We start from the raw sequence: 24,945 nt of genomic DNA on the forward strand, positions 1-24,945 counted from the left end.
AACAGAGAGAGAGAGAATTTTACACAAGTTGTTTTTCTGCCATCACAGTTCCATCAAAGTTGTCCCTGCATTTTATCCATTCTGTTTATCATAAATGATATGCAAAAAGTTTTAAGCTGACCATTTAATATCCATAATTGGTAAAAATACTCAAAAGTTTTTATCCAATAGCTTTTTTGATTAGTATAACAGTGAATAAATTGCGCATAAAAAGCTAATATTTGCATCAAATTGAGATTGTACTGTTAAAAACTTCACACATAATCATTCTTGTTGCTGATTGGACTGACAAATTATGATGAATGTCAAAACTAAAATAAAACAAACCTGATTTTGGATAACCATTGTTGCTCTGTGTGGTAACTTGTGAGTATATAACACCAAATCATTCATATTCTTCACTTTCTTCGAGGACCCTTTCTCTACAGCTATTTTCTTAAAATATTTTTCTGCAAGGCTGCTGTATGCTGCTATAGACAAAGGTCTCAGAGCCAACTTAGAAGAAGTGGAGTTGATTATTAACGTGAAAGACTGCGCCTGAAACAGAAACCATTGTCAGTTTATTTATTTTCAAGATAAAAATCTAGTCTTTACCTTAACTAATTCACACTCATACTGATTACATAAGGGAAAAATTCTAACCAAAATTTCTGCCAAGTTAGATTTTTGAGTTGCTTTAAAGTCAAATAGGCATTTTTATTCTTCTTGTTAGCATTATTCTACCATGTCAGATTATTTTGTCTACATCTTCTGTGAATGTGCCACTTTTCACAGTAGAGTGCATATAACAGGAAGCCCAACTGCTCTACTAGTGGCTGACATAAACCTTCTTGAATTGAAATGAAGCTTTTCTTTTCCAAAATATTATTGTTACTACAGTCAAGCCTCCATAAATAGAACTTCCAGGTATGAAAATTTTCTATATACCGAAATCCCAGCAAATTTCCATGTCCATTACATAGAAAAATTGTTTCTATACATCCAAAAAATCTCTATATATTGAAAAAAATTTCAAGACATTCGTAGATTTTTTTTTTCCACTTTAAACTGTAAGTATAGTAAAATTATGCCAAAAAATGGCCAAACCCAAACTTTCAAAAAGAAAAAAGTTGAAACCTGTTGCAAATTATTTCTTACCCTCTCAGCAAGAAGGGGTAAAAAGTCCCAGCACTTTGCGTGTCAAGTTTTGGGGGGAAAAGGGGGGGGGGGCAAAATAATCCTCTTTTTTAAATAAAAATAATTTCTATTACTTAAAAAAAATATTGAAAAGTCGCAGTAACCAGACCGTATAATAGTAAAATAATAAACTCTCACAGCAAAAAATTCTAATTAACAAGAGTGCACAGGCAGGGAGGGGGGGGGGGTCCATGGCGCAGATTTGAATTCTAAAATCAACCACTGCAGTGAAGTTCATGAAAAAGTGTAACTGATTTTAAACTTTTCCAAAGTACAAAATGCCACACAATGATATAGTAATGTCAGAAGGATAATTCTAAAAGATCTAAGCGAGCTCAGTAAGCAATTTATTTGTGACTGGAATTATTAAACTGTTTAGAGCACTGAAGTGATATCTAAAACAAAATCCCTGTGCAGCATAAAAAAAATTCCAAATTGACTGAAGTTTTTCTCCTTCTTTTTAATTTACTTCGACTTTTCTACAATCTTTTGCCATCATTGTAAGGGGGAGTAAACCGAAATTGCCAATAGTGAGACGGGTAATGTTGCAGTTCTGCACCCTCTAAGTCAGTGGGGTTCTCATTTCCAAACACCAAGCTGCCTCTCTTTTACGCAGCTGGTTATGTGAAATATGCGCACATATACTTGCAACACTATTTAAAACTTTTGAGTACATTATGAGATAAAAAAAAAATTTGATCACATCAAACATCAGCTAAAACATCTGCTATCCATCAATCTAAAACAGTGTCAAATTTAGGTAGTCCAGAACCTGTTGTGATTCAACCATAGAACAAGTCTTGATGAGAGCAATGAGCAATACAACAGTAGAATGCTAAATATTTACATCTTTTTGTCTCCCAGTTTAGAGATCACAATCCGTTGTGATGAGGCCTTTAATGTTGGGGTAGTAACATCAAAGGATATTGAAGGCAAACAAGTGGCATTTCTTTGTAAAGGAGGTAAGCAGTTACTGTCCAACCATGAATTGCGTGGAATTCCCAAACATCTAGATAAGACGAATCTATGTGAATAAAGGGGAAAGTAAAAATTTGATGCACATATTCCGCTCATTTGAATGAGACTCTGCTTCAGCAAAAGCTGACAATAATAGATTCTTCATTTGCAGCGGTAAAACTGATGTTTATCTTTCCATACAATCCGTGGTCAGATAGTAAGTCTCTAGCTTCTGTTACGAGAGTAGTTACTACCTGTAAAGATGTGTAAGCCCAAACCATCTTTTACACCGAATGGTATGAACAGTAAAAATGGAATAATAAATTGCTAAAAACTTCTAGCATGAGTTATGCGCTGATCCTCCATAAGTATTCAATGAATCTGGTTTCAGAAGGAAAGAAATCATGTATTGTTAAAGTGCTATTATCTGAAGCAAAAGAATCATCCACCATCACAGAACAAACAGCTGGTATCATATATGTAATAGATGGAAGATACCTGCTCGATCATATTTTTTGGTAATGATCTGCAAGCTTCAAGAAAATATGCCACCAATGCACTGTACATGTCACCTGTAAGTATGGGAAAGCTATTTGATGGGTACAAGGAAGGAGACAGCACCACAGAAATATCATCTGCATTCTATTACAACAGCCAAGCCTTCTGCTCTAGAAGACTTTCTGCACGTCAAATCTTGTGCTTGCTCTGAGGGGTTCATTGGATATAGTGAATGTTTGAAAAGTCTGAAAGTGGACTGAAGTGCTCAACTATATGCACAAACTGTGTCAGACATAGCTGTAACAATAACAATTTTGCTGAGGATCTAGATTCCAAAAAAATTCTTGATAACGAAGACTTTTTGTTACAAGCATAGGAGAAATCATTTGAAAACTCGAGTTCTAACGGAGAGTTTATCTCAATCTGATGAAGTATTTGAGGCATGCATGTCATAATGCAAACTAAAAATTTTGATTTTAAATACTGCAAAAAAGCAATATGGTAAAAGGGTGAAAAAAAAAACAGTTCAACATAACTTTTCTGACCATTTAATCAAATGTGCCATCAGAGAGGGGAGGGGGGGGGGGGATAATCATTAGGTATATAATTTTGTTTTGGGAGATGAGCTACTGTTCTTATGGACAGTCCTGATATAATGCATTTTAAATTTGCATGAAATAATACTTCTACTTGAAATGGAAAGGAGGGGGGATGGAAGTACTATTTTATTTGGAGGGGGTGCAATAGCTTAGGGAGGAGGTGCATCATTGCACTTGGAGGATGGACATACTTGATTTCTAACTTTAACTTTGCATAAAATAATATTTCCACTTGAAATGTATGGAGGGGTGGGGGGTGTACTGCTTTGTTTTACGGGGATAGGGGGGTTTTGCAGCATTGGTGGGTTGTATCATCCCTCTTTGGGGGCACACACCTTTATTTTCAGGCTTTTAAATTTAGTATAACATAATATTCCCACTTGAAATTTACTCTAAAAATCCAAAAAATACCCAAAACAACAATTTTTAGATTCCCTCATTCCGAAACCCAAAGCACAATGGAGGGGGGGGGGACTTTTTACCTGTTCTTATTGGGAGGGTAATAAAAAATTTGCAACTGGTTTAAACCTTTTTTTTTGGATGTTTGGGTCCGACCCCTTTTTTTACTGTACTATGTTTGTCACATGAGAAAAATGAAGGTTAGGAGACAAAATTATATTTACTAAAGGTTGCTACAAAACTAACAAGGAATCTGGGGTTGAGGGGTGCGTAGATAAGTCGTTGTTTGGTTCTGGAGTTCTTAAACTTCCTCAAGTTTATTTCAAATCTTAGTTGCAACCAGTAACACAGTAAAATCAGTTTCAAGCTAACCCTATTGTCTATTAATTATCGTTCCTAGTTTTTTTAGCTTCAGTGAAAATCTTCCAAGTTAATGTTACAAATCAAGTTGAATTGCTGAAGAATAGAAATGTATTAAGGCGCAAAATTTAGTATTTCCGCAAGCAGAGTGCCTGCTATTATGAGAAATTGGAAAGCCATAATAAAAGCACTGAAACTTACAGAAAACTTTCCCTCAAAAACATGAAACGGCATTACAGTTGATTTTTAGAAACTAATCGGTGCTCAGTAAATGTTTCACATTTAAGTTTTTAATTATGAACTTTCATACAATCCGATGATCCTATAAATTAGAAATTCGGTTTCATACAAAAATTAGCTTTAGTTTTAATGTTTAGGAGATTTTTGTGATAAACCAAGATCATTTCTATGTAATGAAATATTTTTTCCCGGAAATTTGCTACTTCGATATATGGAGGTCCGACTATATTTGTGACAAATTTTAATTCACTTTACTGTCACAGCAAGAGAGTAAATTTTCAGAAAGGAATATAAAATGTCCAAGTTCCATCAATAACACATTTTTTTTGTACCTAAAAACTTTTATTTTGTTCTCTATTTTGTGAATTGGTCACTCTACAATTAAACTCTTGACCTCCTGTACTGTGGCAGACAAGCATGACCACTCGATCGTGAAGGTCCCGCAAAAAGATTGAATTAAAAGAAATTCTTCAGGCACAAAAACTGAATCACTACTATTTTCAACTTTTAAAAACTGAAAGGTTGTAGATTTTGAGAGAAAGCTGGTGGTTGAACACTTAATAACTTTTACTCTACAAAAACTTTTTAAAAATAGTTTGGGTGACTGTTTCGAAATTCAGGAGTTCCCAGAATTTTCCTGGAAAGTTGGTAGCCATGAAATACAATAGTGTTATCTCAAAGGAAAATTGCTATGGATTTAGCTGTAAAGGCACTTTTTCATTCAATCCTGATTTAACATAATGATGACATACCATCCACTCATTAATTTTTAAAACAAAAATGCAATCAATACATGAGCCGTTGAGAGAAAAAGTGGTGTAAGTCAACAAAACAAGATTCTTTTGGATAATTGAATGGTTTAATGGTTACTTTTACACAACACTCTACTGCTGTTTCGTTTTAGGGTAACAGTCTATCAGCAAATGGTTGAACCTAGACTTAAGCTAATTTCGCCAGAAGTAGAATAAGGTTAAGACTAATTTCAGACGGTGTAAATACAGATTATAAAAATAACCACTTGCCCTCAACAGGTCATATAAATTATGATAATCCATAAAATATTTATATATATATATATATATATATATATATATATATATATGTAAGAACCGCTGCTCGGTTCTTATTACGAATCTTGATTTTCGCAAGTTGCAGTGTTGTGCCGTGATAATCCAACACGTAGGAAGAGGACAAAGCTTCATTTACAATATCTTTATTTTTACATAGAATATACCAGCAGGAACTTCTTTTAACTAACCAACTTGTTTAGTTGTGCCACGATTTTTATATAGGGAATATCATTAAGAGATTACAGATAATTATCCCTCGATCATGTGATCTCACGTGATCTATATAGGTGGAGCAGATTGCAATAACGAAATATTATTGGGCTTTGCACCGCAGACAGAGGCTGTCTTAAGTCTGGAGAGAAAAAAAGTGTCTGGTAGGAACTTTAAGGGAAAACACATCTGAGCCTAGAACATAACCATATATGGTATGAGAAGCATTTAAGTGTGTAATAAATAATGTCTGTGACTCATACGCGCTGACATATAAGTGAACAGAACTTAATATGGAAAAGGCCTAGCAAAGGATTTTTCATATCTATATATATAAAAATGGAGTTTGGTAAATTTGTTCCCTAAGATCTCAGAAACTACCCGGCAGATTTGGCTGAAACTTTCACCGTTTGTTCAGTTTGGTATTGGGAAGGTTTATAGACCAGCTCGAAAAAAATCCGATTGATAGTTCCTTTTTTATTCTAATTTGTCCAAATTTTCGCACAAATGCCTCAATATGGGGGTAGAAAAAAACGGGCACATATTAACATTATGTGTCTATCGAAAGCGCTAATTTTTCTGCTGAAGATAACATCTGTTCGAAGTTTCTAAGTGGTATAAAAAACGAGTAATGAGCTTTTTTGTTCCCTGTTCGAAGGCTTTCATCAATCCAATTCATTATTTAGTGTATCATCTCAACTCCCAGTCGATAGCTAGAATTGTTGTATTGTTGAATATTTTTGTGTTTCGTCTGGCTTTTTGAGGCTTTTCTTAAGTCAAATCTTAAAGTAACGTTTTTCCACAAGATTGGCTAAAAATAAAATAGATTTGGCTCATCATTTTCCTTTTAAATGGAACTTAAATGTAATTAATGTTTTTTTTTATTATTATTTATGCCGATTGGACACTTACTCACTATCCGATCAATCAGCAGAAATATCGTGAAAATTTTTGCAGAAAGCTTCAGTAGCTGATGCATTTGGTAGTTTTTCCAACTGTCGCTGTTTTTGAAGCCAAAGGCTACGTAATAATGTTTCTCAGCTTACACCATGAAACAAAATATAGCCAATCGAAGAATCTTTTTTAAAAACTTTTTTTACTGTGTAAAATAATCCAGCAACTAAATAAGGCAAATCCATAAAGAGCAAAATAACTTCCATAATTTTTTATTTTTGCACAATTTCAAACAATCGCCAAATTTTACTACTTATTTTGGAAACATTTCGGTTGAAACCGTATAGCGCCATTTTATTTTGACCAAAAGTATCTCTGCATCTGGCGCCAATATTTGTATAATAAAAATTAGTAAGAAGGGGGAGTATTATCGAAGGTTCCCAAAATGATTCTCGCAAATTTGGTAACATTTTAACTCCTTAAGACCGAGGCCGGCCGTATACGGCTTTGTAACTTAGATCCGAGCCCGCCCGTACCCGGCCGAGTTCTGCGAATTCAGGGGTGGTGGGTAGAAGAAGACACCCTACTGCGAGACCTCCCCGAAGAAGACCCTTTCTTCTAGCCGATAGCTATTTAGCAAGTGATAGCGACAACTGCATGAATGGGGAGCTGCTAATGACTTGATGTCGCTTGGCTTCCTCAAAAAATGAGAAAAGATGAATGCGTTGTACGATTTCGTTTCAATTTCCTCCACTTCTAATCCTCACTTTTTTGTATCACTTTTTTAAAAATAAATTAAATTCTAGGATTTATAAATTAATGTTTTGTATAATTTTTATGATAATTCGTACAACATTAAAGCACAAACTTTGCAAATAACTGCATATACATGCTTCAGGTTTACAAGGAACCTCGAAACACGGGTGTGCAATTACTACTTGCAATATTTCTCCATCTATTAACCTTTTCTATTTTCATTATTTTTATTTTCAACCCAAATGTAATTATTTCTTTCCAGTTTTAGAAACTTAAAAGTATTGCTCAGCAAATCAGAGCTTGGAAGGCATCTAAACAAAACAAATCTGCCCAGAGCTTTAACTTGCTCGTGAAAATATACTGCACCCCACCACACAACTGTTACCCAAACAGTAGCGCCCCACAAAAAGTGAGATAGGAGGTCATAATTCCATAAGGACTTAAAACACACATAACATGTAAAAATGTATGCATGGGTCAACCAACTCCAGTATTCAGGTCGCACGGGTGGCTAAAGAAGATGCCTTAGATACTAGTTCTCTCAGAATGGTCAAAAGAAAAGAATTTTGTTACGATATTATACAATTTACAAACTACTGTATTATCCACTTTACCTTTCGAGTTCAAAATTTTGAGTAAAGTGATACTTGCTAGCAATATAATATATATTTGCACTTATAAAAATTTAATCACAAAATAGCATTTTCTAGTTTTCTTCTGAACAACATGTTATTCATTAATTTGGGAAATTCAATCAGTTTGTCAACATGTAAGTTCAAAACCATGATTTACAAAAAAAAAAAAAAAAAAAGGCGAAAAATGACAATCTGCTTAAATCTTCAAAAACAGTTGTCTCTGAAGTGGGATAAACAGAAATTTCTAATGACGCTAAGTCACATTGTAATATTCCTTTAACGATTGTAGAGTAACAAACACCAAAAAATCGGATTTAATTCTTTCCTAAATTCATTTAATCAATTTAAAAAGACATTATCTCTTGCTTTCAGTAGCACATCCCACAACTTTGTTTCCTTGAAAATATAAATTAATTGTTAAATTCTTAAAACAAATTAAAGTACATATTTACTTCTGTATAAATGGCATTATTCAGGAAAACATCATTAGAATAAATTTTAGGGAATATTTTTTTTAATTCATGTCATACAGCATTTTACTTACTGATACATATAAAGAAAATCTAAATCTGTGCTTCTACAGCTCTTGCATTTACACTTTTAGCACTAATTTAGAATTAATTGATTTTTTAAGAGAAAACAAATGTCACCTCCTTCCCCCAATATGAAATTGTTGTCAATAATAATTAAGCGATTTCAGAGTTGCATCAAAACAAGAAAACTTTCGTTCAGTACAGATTTATCTATCTTGCATTTCTATGTTAAAAAGTTGTATGCTCTCATCTTTATCATATTCGATTAGCTAGTTACATATATATATATATTACATTGAAGCTATAACTTGTATAATGAAAAAACTAACATTCTTTTGCTTCAAAGAGCCATCTATTCCCATTTGCTGGAACATGTGTAAGAATCTAGAAGGATCCGTCTCCAAGACAAATTTGCACTCCTCAACAAATTCACTGAAAGATAGTCGATCTGAAACATAATAATTTTGAGTTCTAGTTAGAGAAAAACATAAATGTAAAAGAAATTCTTATATCCAAATCAAACCATATCTATTGATTACGGTTTATAGTAAACCTTTTAAATGAAATTCTCTCTTTTGAGCATTTATAATTTGAAATATTATTGGAATCTTCAATTTCTAACCAACAATAATTGAATTCCGTCAAATACATAACAGCATATGTGAATTTAAGCAATTGACTTTATGTTAACAGATCTAAGAAAGTTCATTATTTACTTTTGTTTCACTTCTTTGTCCAGTGGGGTTTCAACATTTTTGAGATTCCTCTGTTTTTCAAAATTTTGGCAGAATTTACAGATGTTGCTTATTGTCTTTCAAGACATTTTTAAATTTTCACTTAAAAAGAAAATTCATTTAAAAAATGTTTAAAAAAAATCCTTCTGATAAGGAAAACTTCAAAAAGAGGTAAATAAATGAACAAAGTAAAACAAAGGCGAAAATAGCACTTCTCAGTTGCATAGCAACTTATTGCTATAAAGGTCATAAAAAATGCCATATATTGGAAACTGCTTTTCAGAGTTGCTGCCAACAGAAATACTGGTGATGTTGGCACATAGATGGTCCAAATTCAAACCCACCACTATTAACAGTGACACTTGAAAGTCAGAGCCACCTGTTTATTCCATCAGTTCAATTAGTTAATATATCATTCTTCTTATGTATTGGAAAGCTTGATAGGTTCATAGCTCTTAACTGATAGTATCGCATAAATTAATGAATTAGAAATAATAATCATGTATTAAAACTTTCAGCTTAACACTAAACTGACAAAAAGTATGCAAATGGTAAGTTTGAAAGAACATATTTCAATTGTTCTTTATGTGTGCTTATTTTACTGAATCTAAACAATCCCTAATGTAAACACCCCGATATTCTGAACACATTTTGATGGTCCCAGCATCAGGCCCGGTTCCTGGGGTAGGCGGCCACCTAGGGCGGCAAATTTTAAAATTAAAACATTTTTTCAAAGTAGAATATCTGTTTCAGTGCCATAAGATCCAATGCAAAAAAAAATATATATATATATATATATATATTAATGCTTGGATATGAAAATCATGTTTGGAATTTAACTGGAAATTCATGAAAAATGATTTTACATGAAAAATATTTTGACGAGGGATTTACTCGTGACTTTGTCACCTCTGTTAAATGGAATAATAAGATTTTTAAAAAAATCTCTCGCAATTTTAAAAAATCTCACTCTAATTTTAACAGATGGTGAGATTTTCTTACCCCTTTTACCTTTAATGGGAACCCTGCTTCGTACCCAATAAAAATTCTAAGATCAAATTTTAAAGGCAAATATTTTAAGAGCTAGAAACATTTTCTAATGAATTAAGGACATTTAAGGATCACAGAGAAATAATTGGATCACACAAACAGCAATCAAGTAAAACTGTACCATCTATTTTCACAGACCATTCTTCAGCATGTTCTCCTAATACGTATTCAGCAAATAAATCAAACTCCTGGCGATTCAAGAAACCATCTTCATCCAGGTCAACCGAGCAAAATATGGCTTGTAAAATGATGACTAATGCAGAGTTAAATGTAGACTCATCCTCGTACAATTCGGTCAAGGACTCGAAAAAACCGTTATCGGCCAAATGGCTCGCTTCGGCAGCCCAATTCAAAAGAACCGGAACAACTGTGTACTTCCCTTTTTTCAAGCTTGCATTTGTAGTACAAAATCCCTAAAATAAAAAGAAGCATTTTATAAATACAATAGGTATATAATATTCTTGTTCTAAGCTGAAGTTTGAAATGAATAAATACCTTCGTGCAAACAAAGTAACATTAATAGTAAACAATATAGATCAAGTACAAATTCACAAACTGATTGCAGATAAGTGTTTTGGGATTTCAAGGCGCCCCTTTTTAAATGCAAGGAAGTGTGGGCTTCAGGATGAAAAGTTATTGGAGTAAAAAAAATCATTACTCGTGTGACTTTTTATCCTAGCCTCGCATTTTGTTATATTGTAAAAAAGGTTTCGGGAAACCTTGAAACACATGTCTGCAATCGATATATGGTTATTACTAAGATATAGTAATTCTTTCAAATCAAACTTCTGATAAGGAAACAATGGATTGTCTGAAGATTAGATATGTCTATGACAATGCCGCAGCAAGGAAGGGGGGAGGTGTTAAAATACCACCCAGAGGCATTGGTTTTAAAATTCATTCATGGCATTCTAATACAATAAATGAACATAATGAAAGGACTGTTTTCTCTTTATAGTAAATAAAAGTAAGGTTTCAAACGAATTCTGGAAGGAAGTCTGTTTGTACAAAGTTACTTTGAGCCCTGGGGGTGTGCACCTGGGGTTTTATTTTTAAAAATTTGAATTAGTTCTTTTGTAATTAATTTTTTAAGTTAAGATTTCATGTACATTGCCAATCAAAGGGGGTGAAAAATTATTTGCACATATTAATGTTATGTATTGTTGGAAAGGGTAGAATTTTCTGAGTTATCTGCAATTTGTTTTAATGCTCTAACTTAAATACGGCGGGAGTTATTTCCGTTTTTAGCTCAAAATTTACTAGGTTATCCAAAAATTTAGGCACTACTTTCATCAAATCCATCAGTAAAAAGCGAAGGAATTGTTCCACCGTTTTTTTTGGGGGAACACGGAACAACTTTGACACCATTGGAAAGAGCGCCTTTTTTTACTCCAGATCTAACTCGACCTAAGGTCGAAAAATAAGTTTCTATCTCCAAAGGAAAAAAAAAGTTACAAGCCATTAAAAATCAATTTTGAATAATTTCATCTCCATTAAAATTATTGATGTTTTATTTGGCGTTGCCATAGTTACCTTAGTAGCCTTTTCTATTCGCATGTTTCTTCTTTCTTATTGACAAACCTTTAAGATTTCAATTTTAAAGGAAAATCTTAGGCTAAACTCAGTTTAAGCCCTGAGCTAAAGAGCAAAATATATTACTAGAGACCATGAATATTATAGCGACTTTTCAAACGCACAAAACTACAGCTATCCAATGCTTAGGAGCCCCTTAGCCTTTACGGCTCTACAAGTTGGTTCAAGTTATTTTAAAACCCGGGGTAGGGGTACTTTTTGATCCAAAAGGAGCTCATTATGTGTTTTTAATCCGTTTCTTTTTAATTGACGATTTCAATCTTTGCGAATCAAATAAGATTGCGAAGCAATCTTCAGGAGTTGGTGAGTGTCAGCGAGCAGGGGGCAGAGCCCCCTAGTGATTTTTAAAAACACCCTGCAGACGGTATTTTTGATCAAAAAACCCGATCAAATTTACATCCTAATGTATGTCTACATATCCTTGCTCTTTAAAATTAAACTAACTAAAATAGATATATTAAGAATAAGATGCAATCAATCAATATCTAATGTTTAAATTAAGATACAATCAAGATATAAGATTGCTTTGAATAAATAGATGTTATTTTTTGGGTTCCTTTTACTTAAAAAGAACTTAAAAACCTATTAAAGCTTCTTTTGGAAGAGTTTTACTGGAATTTTCGTGCATTAACATGTATTGTAAGATGTTTATCTATTTATCTGAATGTTTAAACTATTTATTACAAAAATTAACGGATCTTTCATTTTCATTTGAATTCTGAACATGATCATATATCTCAACTGACTTTCCTACTTTTAATTTCAACAACCCTTATGTTTGCATTTGTAAGCATAGACCACTTTCTTTTTTTCAGGTCTACACCAAAGACTTTTATCTAAAGGTAAAATGAAATGAAGACATACTTCCAAGTTTACTGCAGTGGAACAAGAAATAAGACCTGGACCTTCCTGTGGAAGAACCAATACTTCAACCGGATACAATGTCTGTCCACCTTCTGAAATAAAAGGCCCAAGAATGAATAACTTAACCTTGAAGCTATGAATAAAGTTTTGTTTATTTACTAAAAGAGATTACTGATAACTGATTCATGGGATTTGAACCCAATTGATAAAAAAAAAATCTAGTGGGTCAGATGTTGCACAATAAATTTTTAGAAGATGTTTAATATTTTAAATACAAATAATTTTGTCTTTATTAAATGTTATTTTCCACATGTACATGCAACTGAAGTTTCGGAACAGATATTTACCTTTTGTTATTCTGCAGAAATATTATTTCTACTAAAAGATTTTAAAAAAAAATGAATTTTGACTTCTTAAATTCAAATTATGTTTTTCACTATCACGAGTGTGAGTGTGTATGTAGGCGTGTGTGTTTATATGTGCGTGGGTGGGGGGTATGTGTGTTTGTGTGTAGGGGGTATGTGTATGTGTGTGTAAGCATGTGTGTTTATGTCTGTGTGCAGGTATGAGTGTGTGGGTAGTTGTGTGTATGAAAGTGTGTTTGTGTGTAGGGAGTATGTGTATGTGTGTGTAGGCATATGTGTTTGTGTCTGTGTGCAGGCATGAGTGTGTGGGTAGTTGTGTGTGTAGGTGTCTGTATGTATGCATGTGTGTGTATGTGTTTGAGTGTGTGTTTGTGTGTCTATGTGTTTGTGTATGGACGTATGTATGTGTGTGTGTATGTATGTAGGTATGCGTGTAAGTATAGGGTATGGATGCAACCAGGAGACGGTTTTCGCTATAGGAGCAGCATCGTGAGGCGGTCGGTCAACAGTGATGCTGTAGAGAGTGCTGGCGGGAAAATAAAATGATAGGACCTAAAAACAGTCAAATAGAAGCAATAAGCAATCGTGATTGCTCAAAAAAAGGAATTTTGATTCATTCTATATGACATCAAGGTTTTTCATTTTGATGCACAGAAAACTTTTCCTGTGTGCTTTCATGAAGCCTAGATTTAAATTTTTATTTCTAATGTTAATTAACAATCTTTGAAAAAAGAATGCAATAAAATGATTCAACTTTCTGGGTTGAATACTCATAAGTATAATGCATGTTTAAACTAATTTAAAATAGGTTTCAATGAATTTAATAACATTGTATGTCTGATTATAAAAGGGCAAAACATCCTACATTTTAACAAGAGTTAAATTTAGTTTACTTACCTAAATGTGAAACAGGCTTCACTAAAATCTCTACATCAGTGTTTTCTGCAATGTCTAGCAGGTACCTGTTTGAAAAGCAATCTTCAATTAAATTGTACAACGTTCCTTTGATTTTGTGAGTGAAACGTTTCTGGAAAGAAAAAAAAGAAAAGGAAAAAAAAAAAATAAATATTGTAACTATTTTATGTTCATTTGTCTTTATTTTAATATAAGTATGAAAACATTTTGTTGCATGGGGAATATGAACAAAGGACCAAGTCAAAAACCTTGATTTGAATCATCAATTTTAAACAATTGGTTTGGCACCATACATTAAGACTTTCTTAACTTACATTATCTGTCATAATGCCTGTGTTTTACTTCCGGTTGCCAAAAACAATGAAAATAGTAGTAATTATAAAGTTAGTTTAGTTAATATTAAATTTAACAATTTAATTTCTGAGCTGAACGTAACCAAATACATTTCGATTTTGGGTACAGTAGACTCCCGATTATCCGCGAGCGGTTTATCCGCGGGGCGGATTATCCGCGGGGCGGATTATCCGCGAATCAATCAACAATCACGAACATGTATTTTCGCAGTAAAAAGCGAATACCAGTGGCTGTTTTTTTTTTTTTTTTTTGAAAAATTGTAAATTTACACTCAGTTGTTTTTTGCTTGATTGATTGATTTGATTTAATTTTATTATTATTATTATTATTATTATTATTATTATTATTATTATTATTATTATTGTGCGTTCTTCATCGTACATACACTTGTTTGTTATTGATGCTAAGTTCGGTTGTGCAAAAATACAAAACATTTGTACTGTACTCTATATATATTTTCACTGTTTGCAGAAAGTGTTAGGCATCAATACACACACACACACAGTTAAGAATTTGAGATAGGACACTTAATCTGATTTGTCCCTCATTTTAGTCTTTTTGCGGTTATCCGCGATTTTTATTATCCGCGGCACTTGGGCCACCCAATACCGCGGATAATCGAGAGTTTACTGTATTTTAAACTTTGAAAATAATGCAGGTTTTGGACTATTCTTCGATTTGAGTCAAATCCTCACTTTAGAAGCATATTTAAAAGCTTTTTTTCTCCTATACTTGTTAAAAATTGCTTTAAAATTTGAGTATAGAGCATACAAACCAGTAATATTTAGAGTAGATAATAGTAAATATAGGCTATTAATCTCTAAAGTGCTATAAATTTTTATCAAAACAAAATTGAATATCATTTTCTTATTTGTTTTAAAAAATAAGGATAGATAACAGGTAAATATGTTTTAAATTTCAAAAAGTTTCCCCTTTTAAATAAATTTGAAAACTAAAAAAATAATTTTAGTTAAAAATAGAAAATATTGAATAAAAATTAAATGGTTGTTCATGGCATTTTTTTTTCTTTAATCTAATTTTGATTTGAACCATCAATTTATGAACTACTAGCAGTACACGCACAGTGATGTCCGTGCTAAAAATTTAATGGAAGTCTGTGAAATAAAAAAATTGACGCCCCCTCCCCATCTGATGTGAAATGGTCATTTTTCTTTGTATAAAATGCGTACACACCTTTCCAAAAAAAAAAAAAAAACTATTAAAGTTTCTTTGGAAATTAAAACTTTCCATCAAATCATTAAATTAGATTTACAGTTGCTTTAAAACTCCATTTAGCGAGTGAAGCGGTTTTTACTGTAATTCAAAATATTTCCCCAAATAAACAAAAAAGACATCAAATGTAAAAATAGTTCTGCAACTCTATTCTTTATCGCCAAACTTGCCTGTTAACCACGCTATCATAATCGATCCGTCTAAAGAAAAAAAACATCCTGTGGAAATTCAAAAATCATCGTCAGAAAAAGAGAAGAAAATGTCGTACATCCCACTCGGATAAAAACAAATAAAAAATTTCTTTTCTTTCAAAACAAATTGCCAAAACGATGAATTACAATTAGAGTTGCTTTAAAACAATAATCCTAGACCGAACTGCTCAGTGCCTAACGCGCCAAGCGACCACTCTACAGGAACCCAGCCCTTTTGCGAGTGAGGCGGATGTTTTTTCTTTGGCAATAATATATGTTTCGCCAAACAAACAAAAAGGTATAAAACCACATTAATAGTAGCTTTCAAATCTTTATATATTAAGAGCTGCGTTGCCCGGCTTTGCCCAGTCTACCTTGAGAATAAAAACTGTGTCAACAATATTCAACCATCAGGCTTGAATAAAAGAAAAAAAAACAAAAAACACCATGCAAAATTACCCTTCCAAACAATGACGACAGATATTAAAATACTTTTAAGAAATTAAAATGTGAAAGATGGATTTTAAAAGCATAACCATGGAAACACGAAATAATATAAGTTTAAGAAATTAAATGCAAAATAAGGAAAGAAACAATTGATTCAAAAAATGTAAACGTGGTAACGCGAAAATAAAATGGTTGACAACCTAAATCAAAATGACATTTTTCGAATTTGATTTAAAAGAGCTTGTAACTCTTTTTTACGTTGAAAGTAGAAGCTAAGTTTTTTTGACCATAGGTCGAGAGAGATCTGGAGTAAAAAATGTCGCTTTTTACAATGGTGTCAAAGGAAAAATCCTTCACTTTTTATTGATAGATTTAATGAAGAAAGTAGTGCCTAAATTTCAGCTAAGCCTAAAAAAGTTCGAGCTAAAAGGCAAATTACTCCCTCCGTAATTTGCCTTACTTAGAGCATTGAGACAGATTATTTAGAATGCAGAAAATTCTACCCTTTTCAACGATATATAATATTAATATGTGCAAGTAATTTTTCATTCCTACATTCGGGAATTAATGTGAAATTTGGGCCTAAATTGGAATAAAAAAAGAACTATTTATCGATTTTTTCGAATTATATCCTATGTCACTCAGTAAGAAAGCACCTTTCCTACTGAGGTGAAGGAATTTTTGAAATAGGTGCAGTGGTTCCGGAGATATACCTCGAACATATAAAAACACACAAAAATCCGCCCTCTCTCTTTATAATATTAGTATAGAATATAGATGTATAGATTATATGCTTGGCACTGGACGTTATTTTTAATATATGAGGCACAAAAAAACAAAGGGGTGTCTGTGACAAAATTGAAAATGTTGAGGTTACAAGAGCAAATGATATGAGAAACTCCCATCTATTTTGCAGCAACACATATTAGTGGTAACTCTACCTGGTTTTGCTGTAAAGAAAGTTTTTAGGGAGAAAAATTGCAGTAAGGATTCCAAGTGATTCAGACTTTGTACTCATTTAACTCAAAATATTTATTTTGTCGCGTCATCCCTTTGCTTCTCATCAGACGTGGCTCCAAGGGAGGGGCAGGGGGGGCAATTGCCCCCTCGTCGGAAGCGTCTTGCCCCCCCGTCGGGGAAAATTTAGTATTTCGTCGGGGAATCTGTTTGCTTTGGCGTTTATCGTAAATGATATAATTTTCTCATATATGAACTCGAAAAAAAAATTAGTAGAAAAAAGTAGAAGTATCTTACATATTTGTATATATAAATATATAAAAGGAAGCAAAAAATCAATCCCCTTTGAGGCAAGGTTAGCCCGAGTCCGTATAACGTCGTCCAGATGGTGACAAAATATAGCTATTGCTTCGGGGGAAATGGTGTGTTTTGATCCTTGAAATTTCTGTTTGTCGATGCAGGGTGTGAATGAGCTGGTTTTGACCTCAGGGTGTCCACTTAGACTAAAAGAGTACCATCCCCGTCCCTGCAGAATGTAGTGGTGATTACCGGTCAGACCTAAGGCGTCGTCATCGGGTTACGAGACAAATACGTACCGAATGACAATAGCCAGGACGAGACGAGAGGGGGGGGGGGGTTGTCATCGGAGAAAAAACATGCTTCGGAGATTTTTGCTTTCCTATTACATTCGCCATTCGCCAAACAGCTCTTCATCGGCATGTCAAGTGCGCAGACGCAGACCGCACTCATTGATGCGATTTAAAGTACTTTATATTCACTCAAAAGAGAAGTTACAAGTAAGTTATTACTATAGTTATATTTACAACTTTTCTGATTATTTTTGATTATTCTGCAACAAAACATATCGATGAGTAAACGATCCTTTTACCTCGTACAAGGAAGTGTACGAAAGTAAATTTAATGTTTTAATTTTTTAGTGCAATGATGTCTTGTCGGCAAATGCTAAATGCAGGAAAAAAATTCTTTGGACTAATATAATAAAAGCAAATAAATGTTTAACATTTTAAATACATTTTTCTCAAAAACTGATATTGATCTTGTTTGTAGGCTGCATAATAGTTTTGTTGGGAATGGAGAATAATTTACTAAACATTCGGGCTTGGCACAACTAAACAATCATTGGATTATTAAACGTCGGGTTGATAATGCATCGGGTTTGGGTTCTTTTTGAGAAAAATGTTTGGAAGAGGGGGAGGGGCGAACCTTTTGGAAAAGGCAAAATTAAATAAATAAATAAGTCATATGTTAAAAGCAATTGAAAACATACATTTTGCTTCCAAATTTATTTTTTTTCAGATGTTATTTTGTAGTTGAAACACATGTTTCTAACTTAAAGTAAAAGCTGCGCTTAGCCCAGAGCGCTGTAATCATTTGATCGGACCAAAGCCAATTCAAAAGTCAACATTGCTCCTTCGAGATCGATCAAACCAACTTACAGACTGATACCAGACTCAATCTTGCTTAAGTTTTCTTTTCTTTTTTTTTTTTTTTGCAAGCTATATTCTTTTTTTTTTAATATGCTTTTTTTCAAGTACTAAAATAGTGTAAAAAAGCAGTGTTGCGCAGTCGGAGTCGGACAGATTTTCGAGACAAGGAGTCTGAGTCGGCATTTGTAGGTTAAAAATTCCAAGAGTCGTAGTCATTTTCCCTCAATGCCTGTAACACTGCTAGTGATTGCGGGGTCGGAGTAAGAGTTGGAGTCGAATTGATTTTAAGGTAAAGGAGTCGGAGTTGAATTGTTTGTCAGTGAATTAGAGGGGTGATTAAAAACTAATTGTATCGAAAGCCAATGTGAGCACGAAGCAATGCGTTGTCTTTTCGTTTCCCGAGCTGTTTCTCTCTGTCGACTGCTGTCATTGGTTTTTCGAATCAAAAACAATTTTTACTGTGTATTATTTTAATTTTTGAAAGAGTTTATAACTTAAAAAAAGTTTTGTTTGCCTATTTCTGTCCTGATATTTTTGTAGTTCCAACTACATCTTATAAGGCTTCAAAATGCGGAATTTTATATCTATTTTTCAAAATTTCCTCCGGGGAAGAAATCCCCGGACCCTCTACAATTGGGAATATTTTGTACTCCACTTAAAGCGGAGTCATGTGTGACTTTCTTGATAACATTTCCCCTCTTAAGGTCAATCCAACACAGGACATCAGGGAAAACACATTAAAACACGATCATCAAAAATTAAAGTATTGCTGTATGTATCAGATGAAAGAGACAGACATAGTAAAGGAGAAAAAAAAATTATAAAAAAAATGCCTCTCTTACACCACCGAGAGAAACGTTGTTAAAACTGCAAAAGGGGCCCCATACCTAAAATAGCTTAGGGCCCCGTTAAGTCTAAATCCGGCCCTGAGTTGGAGTCGGCCATTTTCCCTCCGACTCCGTAGATCTGCAAAAAATGGTCTATGTAGATAAATTTTGGGGTAAGACTTTGAATTTACATTTTCCCCCCTTAGTCTGGGAAGTGAATTAAAACTTAAAATTTTAAATTATGACCTATTTCAACTGGCATGTTCAATAAAAAGTTTGAAACTAATGGTTATGCATTTTCTAATTATGAATGCTTCAAAAACTTTGAAAAATAAACAAGTTAGGTATATAGTTAATTTAAAAAAAAGAAAAACCTTACACAAAAGAAACTAGTGCAATTAATGTTAATCAGCACTTTGATACTTAATAAGTTTGTTTATGGCGTAATATCGTCGGCATTATGCTGAACTACCGAACGTGAAAATTGGCTCTTTTCAGGAGAGCCGAAACAATATTTTTGTCCACCAGACGCTTTAGTTATTTTCAATGTTTTGATTTTTATAAATAACATTAAGTGTAATTCTTATTGTTTGAAGTACAGTAAACTCTCGATTATCCACGAAAGTCTCGGAAAAAGAAAAAAAAAATAGTTGAAAAATTTTGTTCTTCAAAAACGCGGATCTGAAATCAATTCGTCCCAGATTTTTTTTTCCCTTTCCCACAACAAGTGCTCCTTCTCAAAAAACGTGAAAGTCGGTATGCACGTGCCTCAAGGGAAAGCGTTCAGCTGATTTCGGTAAAACACATGTGTTTACTGAAGACCCTTAGTTTATCCCCCAAGGAGCGTACGACATTATCCTTATCATCTGTTCCGATTGAGAAAGGTTAGGAAAATGCCTACAGGTCTTCTGGGAATTCTCTGACGGGGTTGGTCTTTTTTGTTGTGGTCACTGTTTTCACTTCTGGGCTGTTGAATGTTTTAGGTTGACGGAAAGTTCCTACTCATGATTAAAATTTTAGTTTATTTTAGTTCTGTAGAGCTTGAAATACAAATATTTTTTAATGTTGCCGCATCTCTTTTAAACGTTTCACGTTTTATTTACAATACAATCATTCGCAAGCAAAAGATAATTTCTGTCTTCTTTACCTCTGGTTTTAAACCTTTTTCGCATTATCCGCGGTACTTGTGCCACTAATTCCGCGGATAATGGGAAGTGTACAGTAGTAATAGCCCTTTTTGAGCACTACGGCAAATCATTGAATTTGAAAAACGAGATTCGCGATTTTTCACCTTCGTTTGTACCGAGTTTAGCATAGTGCCGATCATATTATCAAGTTTCGTTTTTTTTTTTTTTTGGATTACACAAAACACACACACATTACTTTTGTTTAGTACATTTCAAAAACTTAGAACCAACGGAGAGGAGTTGAAGTCGGACTGATTTTGAGGTAAAGAAGTCGGAGCAGGAGTCGAAGGTTTAAAAATTCAACAGTCGGAGTCGATCATTTTCCCTTAAAATCTGCAACCATGCCAGTTCTTGTGGAGAGTCGAAGGCTCTTTCCTGAAGTCGGAGTCGGTCATTTTTCTTCCGACTCCGTAGTCTTGCTTAGAACTGCTGGTGTGACTATTCATTTCAATAATTTAAATCTCGTTCACTACATTTTAACTTTTATTTTCTATTTCAAACATGCTTAGGCGGCCCACACATTTTCCTCCAAATAGCTGTGATTTGTACGATGATATTTAAAAATCTAGGAATGAAATATGTTTGCGGCCCCTATGAAACTATCATGATTATTTATCTGATTAGCCCGGTTGCCCGCCGGCTCCATCCACCACCAGCTAGGCCTTATCGATGTAGACCTTTTATTACCATACAAATTAATTAAAAATCGTAAAAATTTGCACCTTTTCCAATTTTTTTAGCTCAAAATTTTTACCCATTTCCAGTTTCTACTTGTTATCAAATAAAATACTTGTAATGGGTTTCAGCAAAATAGGCTCTTCAAAAGATTTTCAATTTTTTCTCTTGATTCTGCTTTTGCGCTAGCAAAACTTAGTAGTTGTAATCGTTTTCCCTTTTCCATGCTTTCCCAAGTTATCCCGGAAAAATAACATAATGAAAGAAAATATAAATAAATTTAATTTTATACATGTTCTGACTCGCGAGGTTCATCTTAATATAAAGCTAGGTATCGGGCTCAAGTTTCTTTTGAATTTTTAAACTTAATATTAGTTGCTCTTCTCTTGTTTGCTTAAGATGTGGGTTTCTCTGCTCCTCAATAAATATTTTGAGCTAGTTGATGAGCACCGCTATAACCTTGAGCCCTGAAGTTTCCCTCCGTAAATTTGTGTGTTTATAAGGTTTGATTACGGAAGGGGGGGGGAACCCTCAGTATCTTAATTGGTCACTAACCCCATCACCCTAACGTTGCTAAATATGACCTAAAATTGTGTTTTCGATACTTTAATTTTAAAACTTTTTCGGGGGTGCACCTCGACTCCCTATGAAATACCATTACAGATCCCTATGAAATACCATTACAGATCGACTAAAAGTTCGTTTATTCGACTTCAATTTCTTAAAATTCTTTGGGGGTGAGCACCCAAATCCTTCTCTCCATGAAATTACCGAAGATCATCTAAAATTGCGTTTTCAGAGCTACAATTTCGAAAAATTTCCGGGGGAGAACCCCCGGACCCCCCTAATTTCTATAAGCACAACTAAGTTCTTGTTGTTAAGTTTCTTTCTCTGCATAAAATCTGTTGAGCACACATTTATAATGATTATACATCATAGTCAGACTTTTCGTCAATTCCTGATTCTCAGACAGTTCTAGTTTATTGATCTCGCGATGACCCTGCTCACAAAAGCCTAGTTTCATGTTTTTCATTTTAAATTTGATTTTTTTTCCCTACATATTTCATTTTATCTATTTAAAATTTTTTATTTTTTGCCTTTAATTTTTATAGGGAATTCGTGTTCTTAGAAGCAAAGAATGATTAGTTTCTTTATCACTTGAATTGGAGGGGGGCAGAGCCTGATTACCGCAGGGGGCATGTGGGGCATAGGCCCTTCCTCTTAGATTTCAGGGGGGGGGCTAAAATCCCCTTAATTTATCATGTTAATTAAAAATAAATAATGATTTCACTCAGAATCTAGAGTACAATGATATCATTGATAGTTTTGCAAATGCCAAAACAAGGAAAAAATCTATTTGTTGTTAAAAATTCGCCTTAAAAGTGTGATCTCTTTGCAAATCAGAAAACCACTCCAAATTCAGTCTGTATTTACTATTAAAAGTTATATGATAGATCATTTTGGTATTTACAGTTTACTGCCAAGTTTAACCACATTTATATATTTATCGTATACTACTATATCTCTTCTACTTTTTAAATGTATATATTACATTGTGATATGAGGAACCACCAAATTTAGTACGGTTGTGTAAAAACGCAAGTATCGAAATATTTTATTGCTTCAACATATAAAAAAAAACTGAAATGGGGGGGGAGGCACAAAATGAATTTCCTGAAATAGAAATGCGCCCCATGTCCAATGTCAGGATGATCAGGCTCTGGGGGGGGGGGGGGGAATCTTGCAAAGTAAAATTTGGGCTATGCCCCCCTGTCGGGCAAGTTTGCCACCCTGTCGGGGATTTCCTAGCGCCACCACTGCTTCTCATCCAGCATTATATAAAGGTATAACTCTGTTAGATGCCTCATGAGTTCACCAACACTCAGAAACAATGCCAAATTTTATCAATGCAGACATCACTAAAGGGTGACACAGCTGATTTTTGTTGAAATATTCACGAAGAACTAAATGTAATTCAATTTATGTCATTGGAACAACAAATGAAAAGTTTTAAAAAGAGGAAATTCTCAATTTAACAAATGTATTACTGAATTTTACTGACTTACGAACTTGTACATATACCATAACTATATCACATCTAATGGGAAAGGATACTCGACAATGTTAAAAACAAAATAATAATAAAACCTCAATGTTTCAATAGTCTATTAATATAGGGAATTGTCAGTAAAATTTGCTGAATAAAGAAATTTTCTGGTAGATCACAATGACCTCTCTGACCTCCAATCAGGGCTCCTGTTTATTACAACTCGCTTTGTAATGTTAACTATGCTTAACATTCAATACTATCACCAATGCTGATGATGGCATCAAAATATAAAACAGAGGTGCCTACTAAGTGGGTTGACACCATTGAAATTTTTAGAGGAGGGGATTTTTAAATGCCTTTATTATTATTTTTAAGGGGGGGGAGGACTCTCATTCCCATAGCAGATCAGGGTCCTTGTGGGATGTTGGGGGTGGGGGGGGGCACCATTACTGTTGGAGGATGGGCACCTTACAAAATAGTTTTAGTTATTATTTGCAAGGTTCAGACATTAGTCAGGCAGAAAAAGTTACCGATCTGGGCGTCTTAATAAGTCAGGATTTAAAGTTTAGTCAACAGTGCAGCATGGCTAGTAACAAAGCCAATAACACCATAGGCGGATTTACGGGGGTGCCAGGGGGTGCGCCGCACCCCCAAAATTTTTGGTTGGGTTTTCAAAAAAAAAAAAAAGTATATTTTACCCAGAAATGCAGTTGGGGGAAGAAATTTTATAGCTGCTATGCTAGTAAATTTCCTTGAAACAAATCCAGTGTATTACCACACGTCGCTAGTGCAAGAAAAATATAACTGTGCTCACAGTAAGAATTAAACTAATTTTATCCATTTAAAAAAGAAAAGAAACATAACAAATAATTTCATGCAAATACAGAAATTTCTCAAAAAATTTATTGTTCAGTGCTGTGTTACAGAATAGAATAATTGTATGCTCTGTAATTGGGTATTTATTGGTATATCAATACAAATTCTTTTTTTTTTTTTGAAAAAACTATGGCTAATCAAGTCCAAAAGAAAAACCATGACTATTGCAACACACTTTATCAATAAAATCTACTCCGAAATCAACTAAAAACCAAAATTTTTAAGGTGAAATTTCAAAAAACTTTGAAGGAGAACTCTCCCTTCTTGCTGCAGTGGTGCATTCAGGGGGAAGGGGGCACAAATACTGGTGACCCTCATCACAAAATGCTGAGTTGATGTTTTTAAAAAAATATTCTTTATTATTAAGAGAAGAAAAGATCTCATTTTGGAAAAACGCAGTTATTTTAAAAAGGAGAAAAAAAAAAAAATAAGGAATGTTGGGAAAACATCTTAATTTCTTTCAAAAAGAAATATTGATATTTAAATTTTTCAACAGCTTCAGATTATTGGTGGCAAATTGTGTGCCTCCCCTCCCCCCTCTCGCACAATCCTCTTTTCTTTCAACCCCCCCCCCCCCACCTTTTTTTTTTTTTTCATTTTTTCGATCTCCGAAGTCCTTTCTCCAGCCAAAGTTATCACGGAGCATCTCAAATTTCGTTTCTTGGGCTTCACTTTCGCAAAATTTCCAAGAAAAATCCTCCAATCACCTAAAAACATCGAAAATCGTTTAAAATTGCGTTTTTGGAGTTTCAGTTTTGAAAAACTGCACAGTCCCTAACGCTATCAAATATGGTCTTACACTCATGTGTTTAAGACTTTAATTTTGGAAAATATTCGAACAAGGGCCTCCGA

General features: G+C 33.8%; 1 protein-coding gene across 1 annotated transcript in view; it reads right to left on the reverse strand.

The window, feature by feature from the left end:
* The window catches only part of LOC129224189 (uncharacterized), a 38,449-nt gene that overhangs the window by 3,083 nt on the left and 10,421 nt on the right, over positions 1–24,945 (reverse strand). Inside the window, exons 4-8 of the mRNA XM_054858606.1 lie at positions 13,831–13,960; positions 12,569–12,660; positions 10,233–10,524; positions 8,657–8,775; positions 328–537 (exon numbers count right to left, since the gene is read on the reverse strand). Coding sequence (XP_054714581.1) covers positions 328–537; positions 8,657–8,775; positions 10,233–10,524; positions 12,569–12,660; positions 13,831–13,960 — 843 coding nt within the window. The remainder of the gene's footprint in view (positions 1–327; positions 538–8,656; positions 8,776–10,232; positions 10,525–12,568; positions 12,661–13,830; positions 13,961–24,945) is intronic.

This window comes from Uloborus diversus, chromosome 6 (assembly GCF_026930045.1).
Source record: "Uloborus diversus isolate 005 chromosome 6, Udiv.v.3.1, whole genome shotgun sequence".
NCBI classification, from domain to species: domain Eukaryota; kingdom Metazoa; phylum Arthropoda; class Arachnida; order Araneae; family Uloboridae; genus Uloborus; species Uloborus diversus.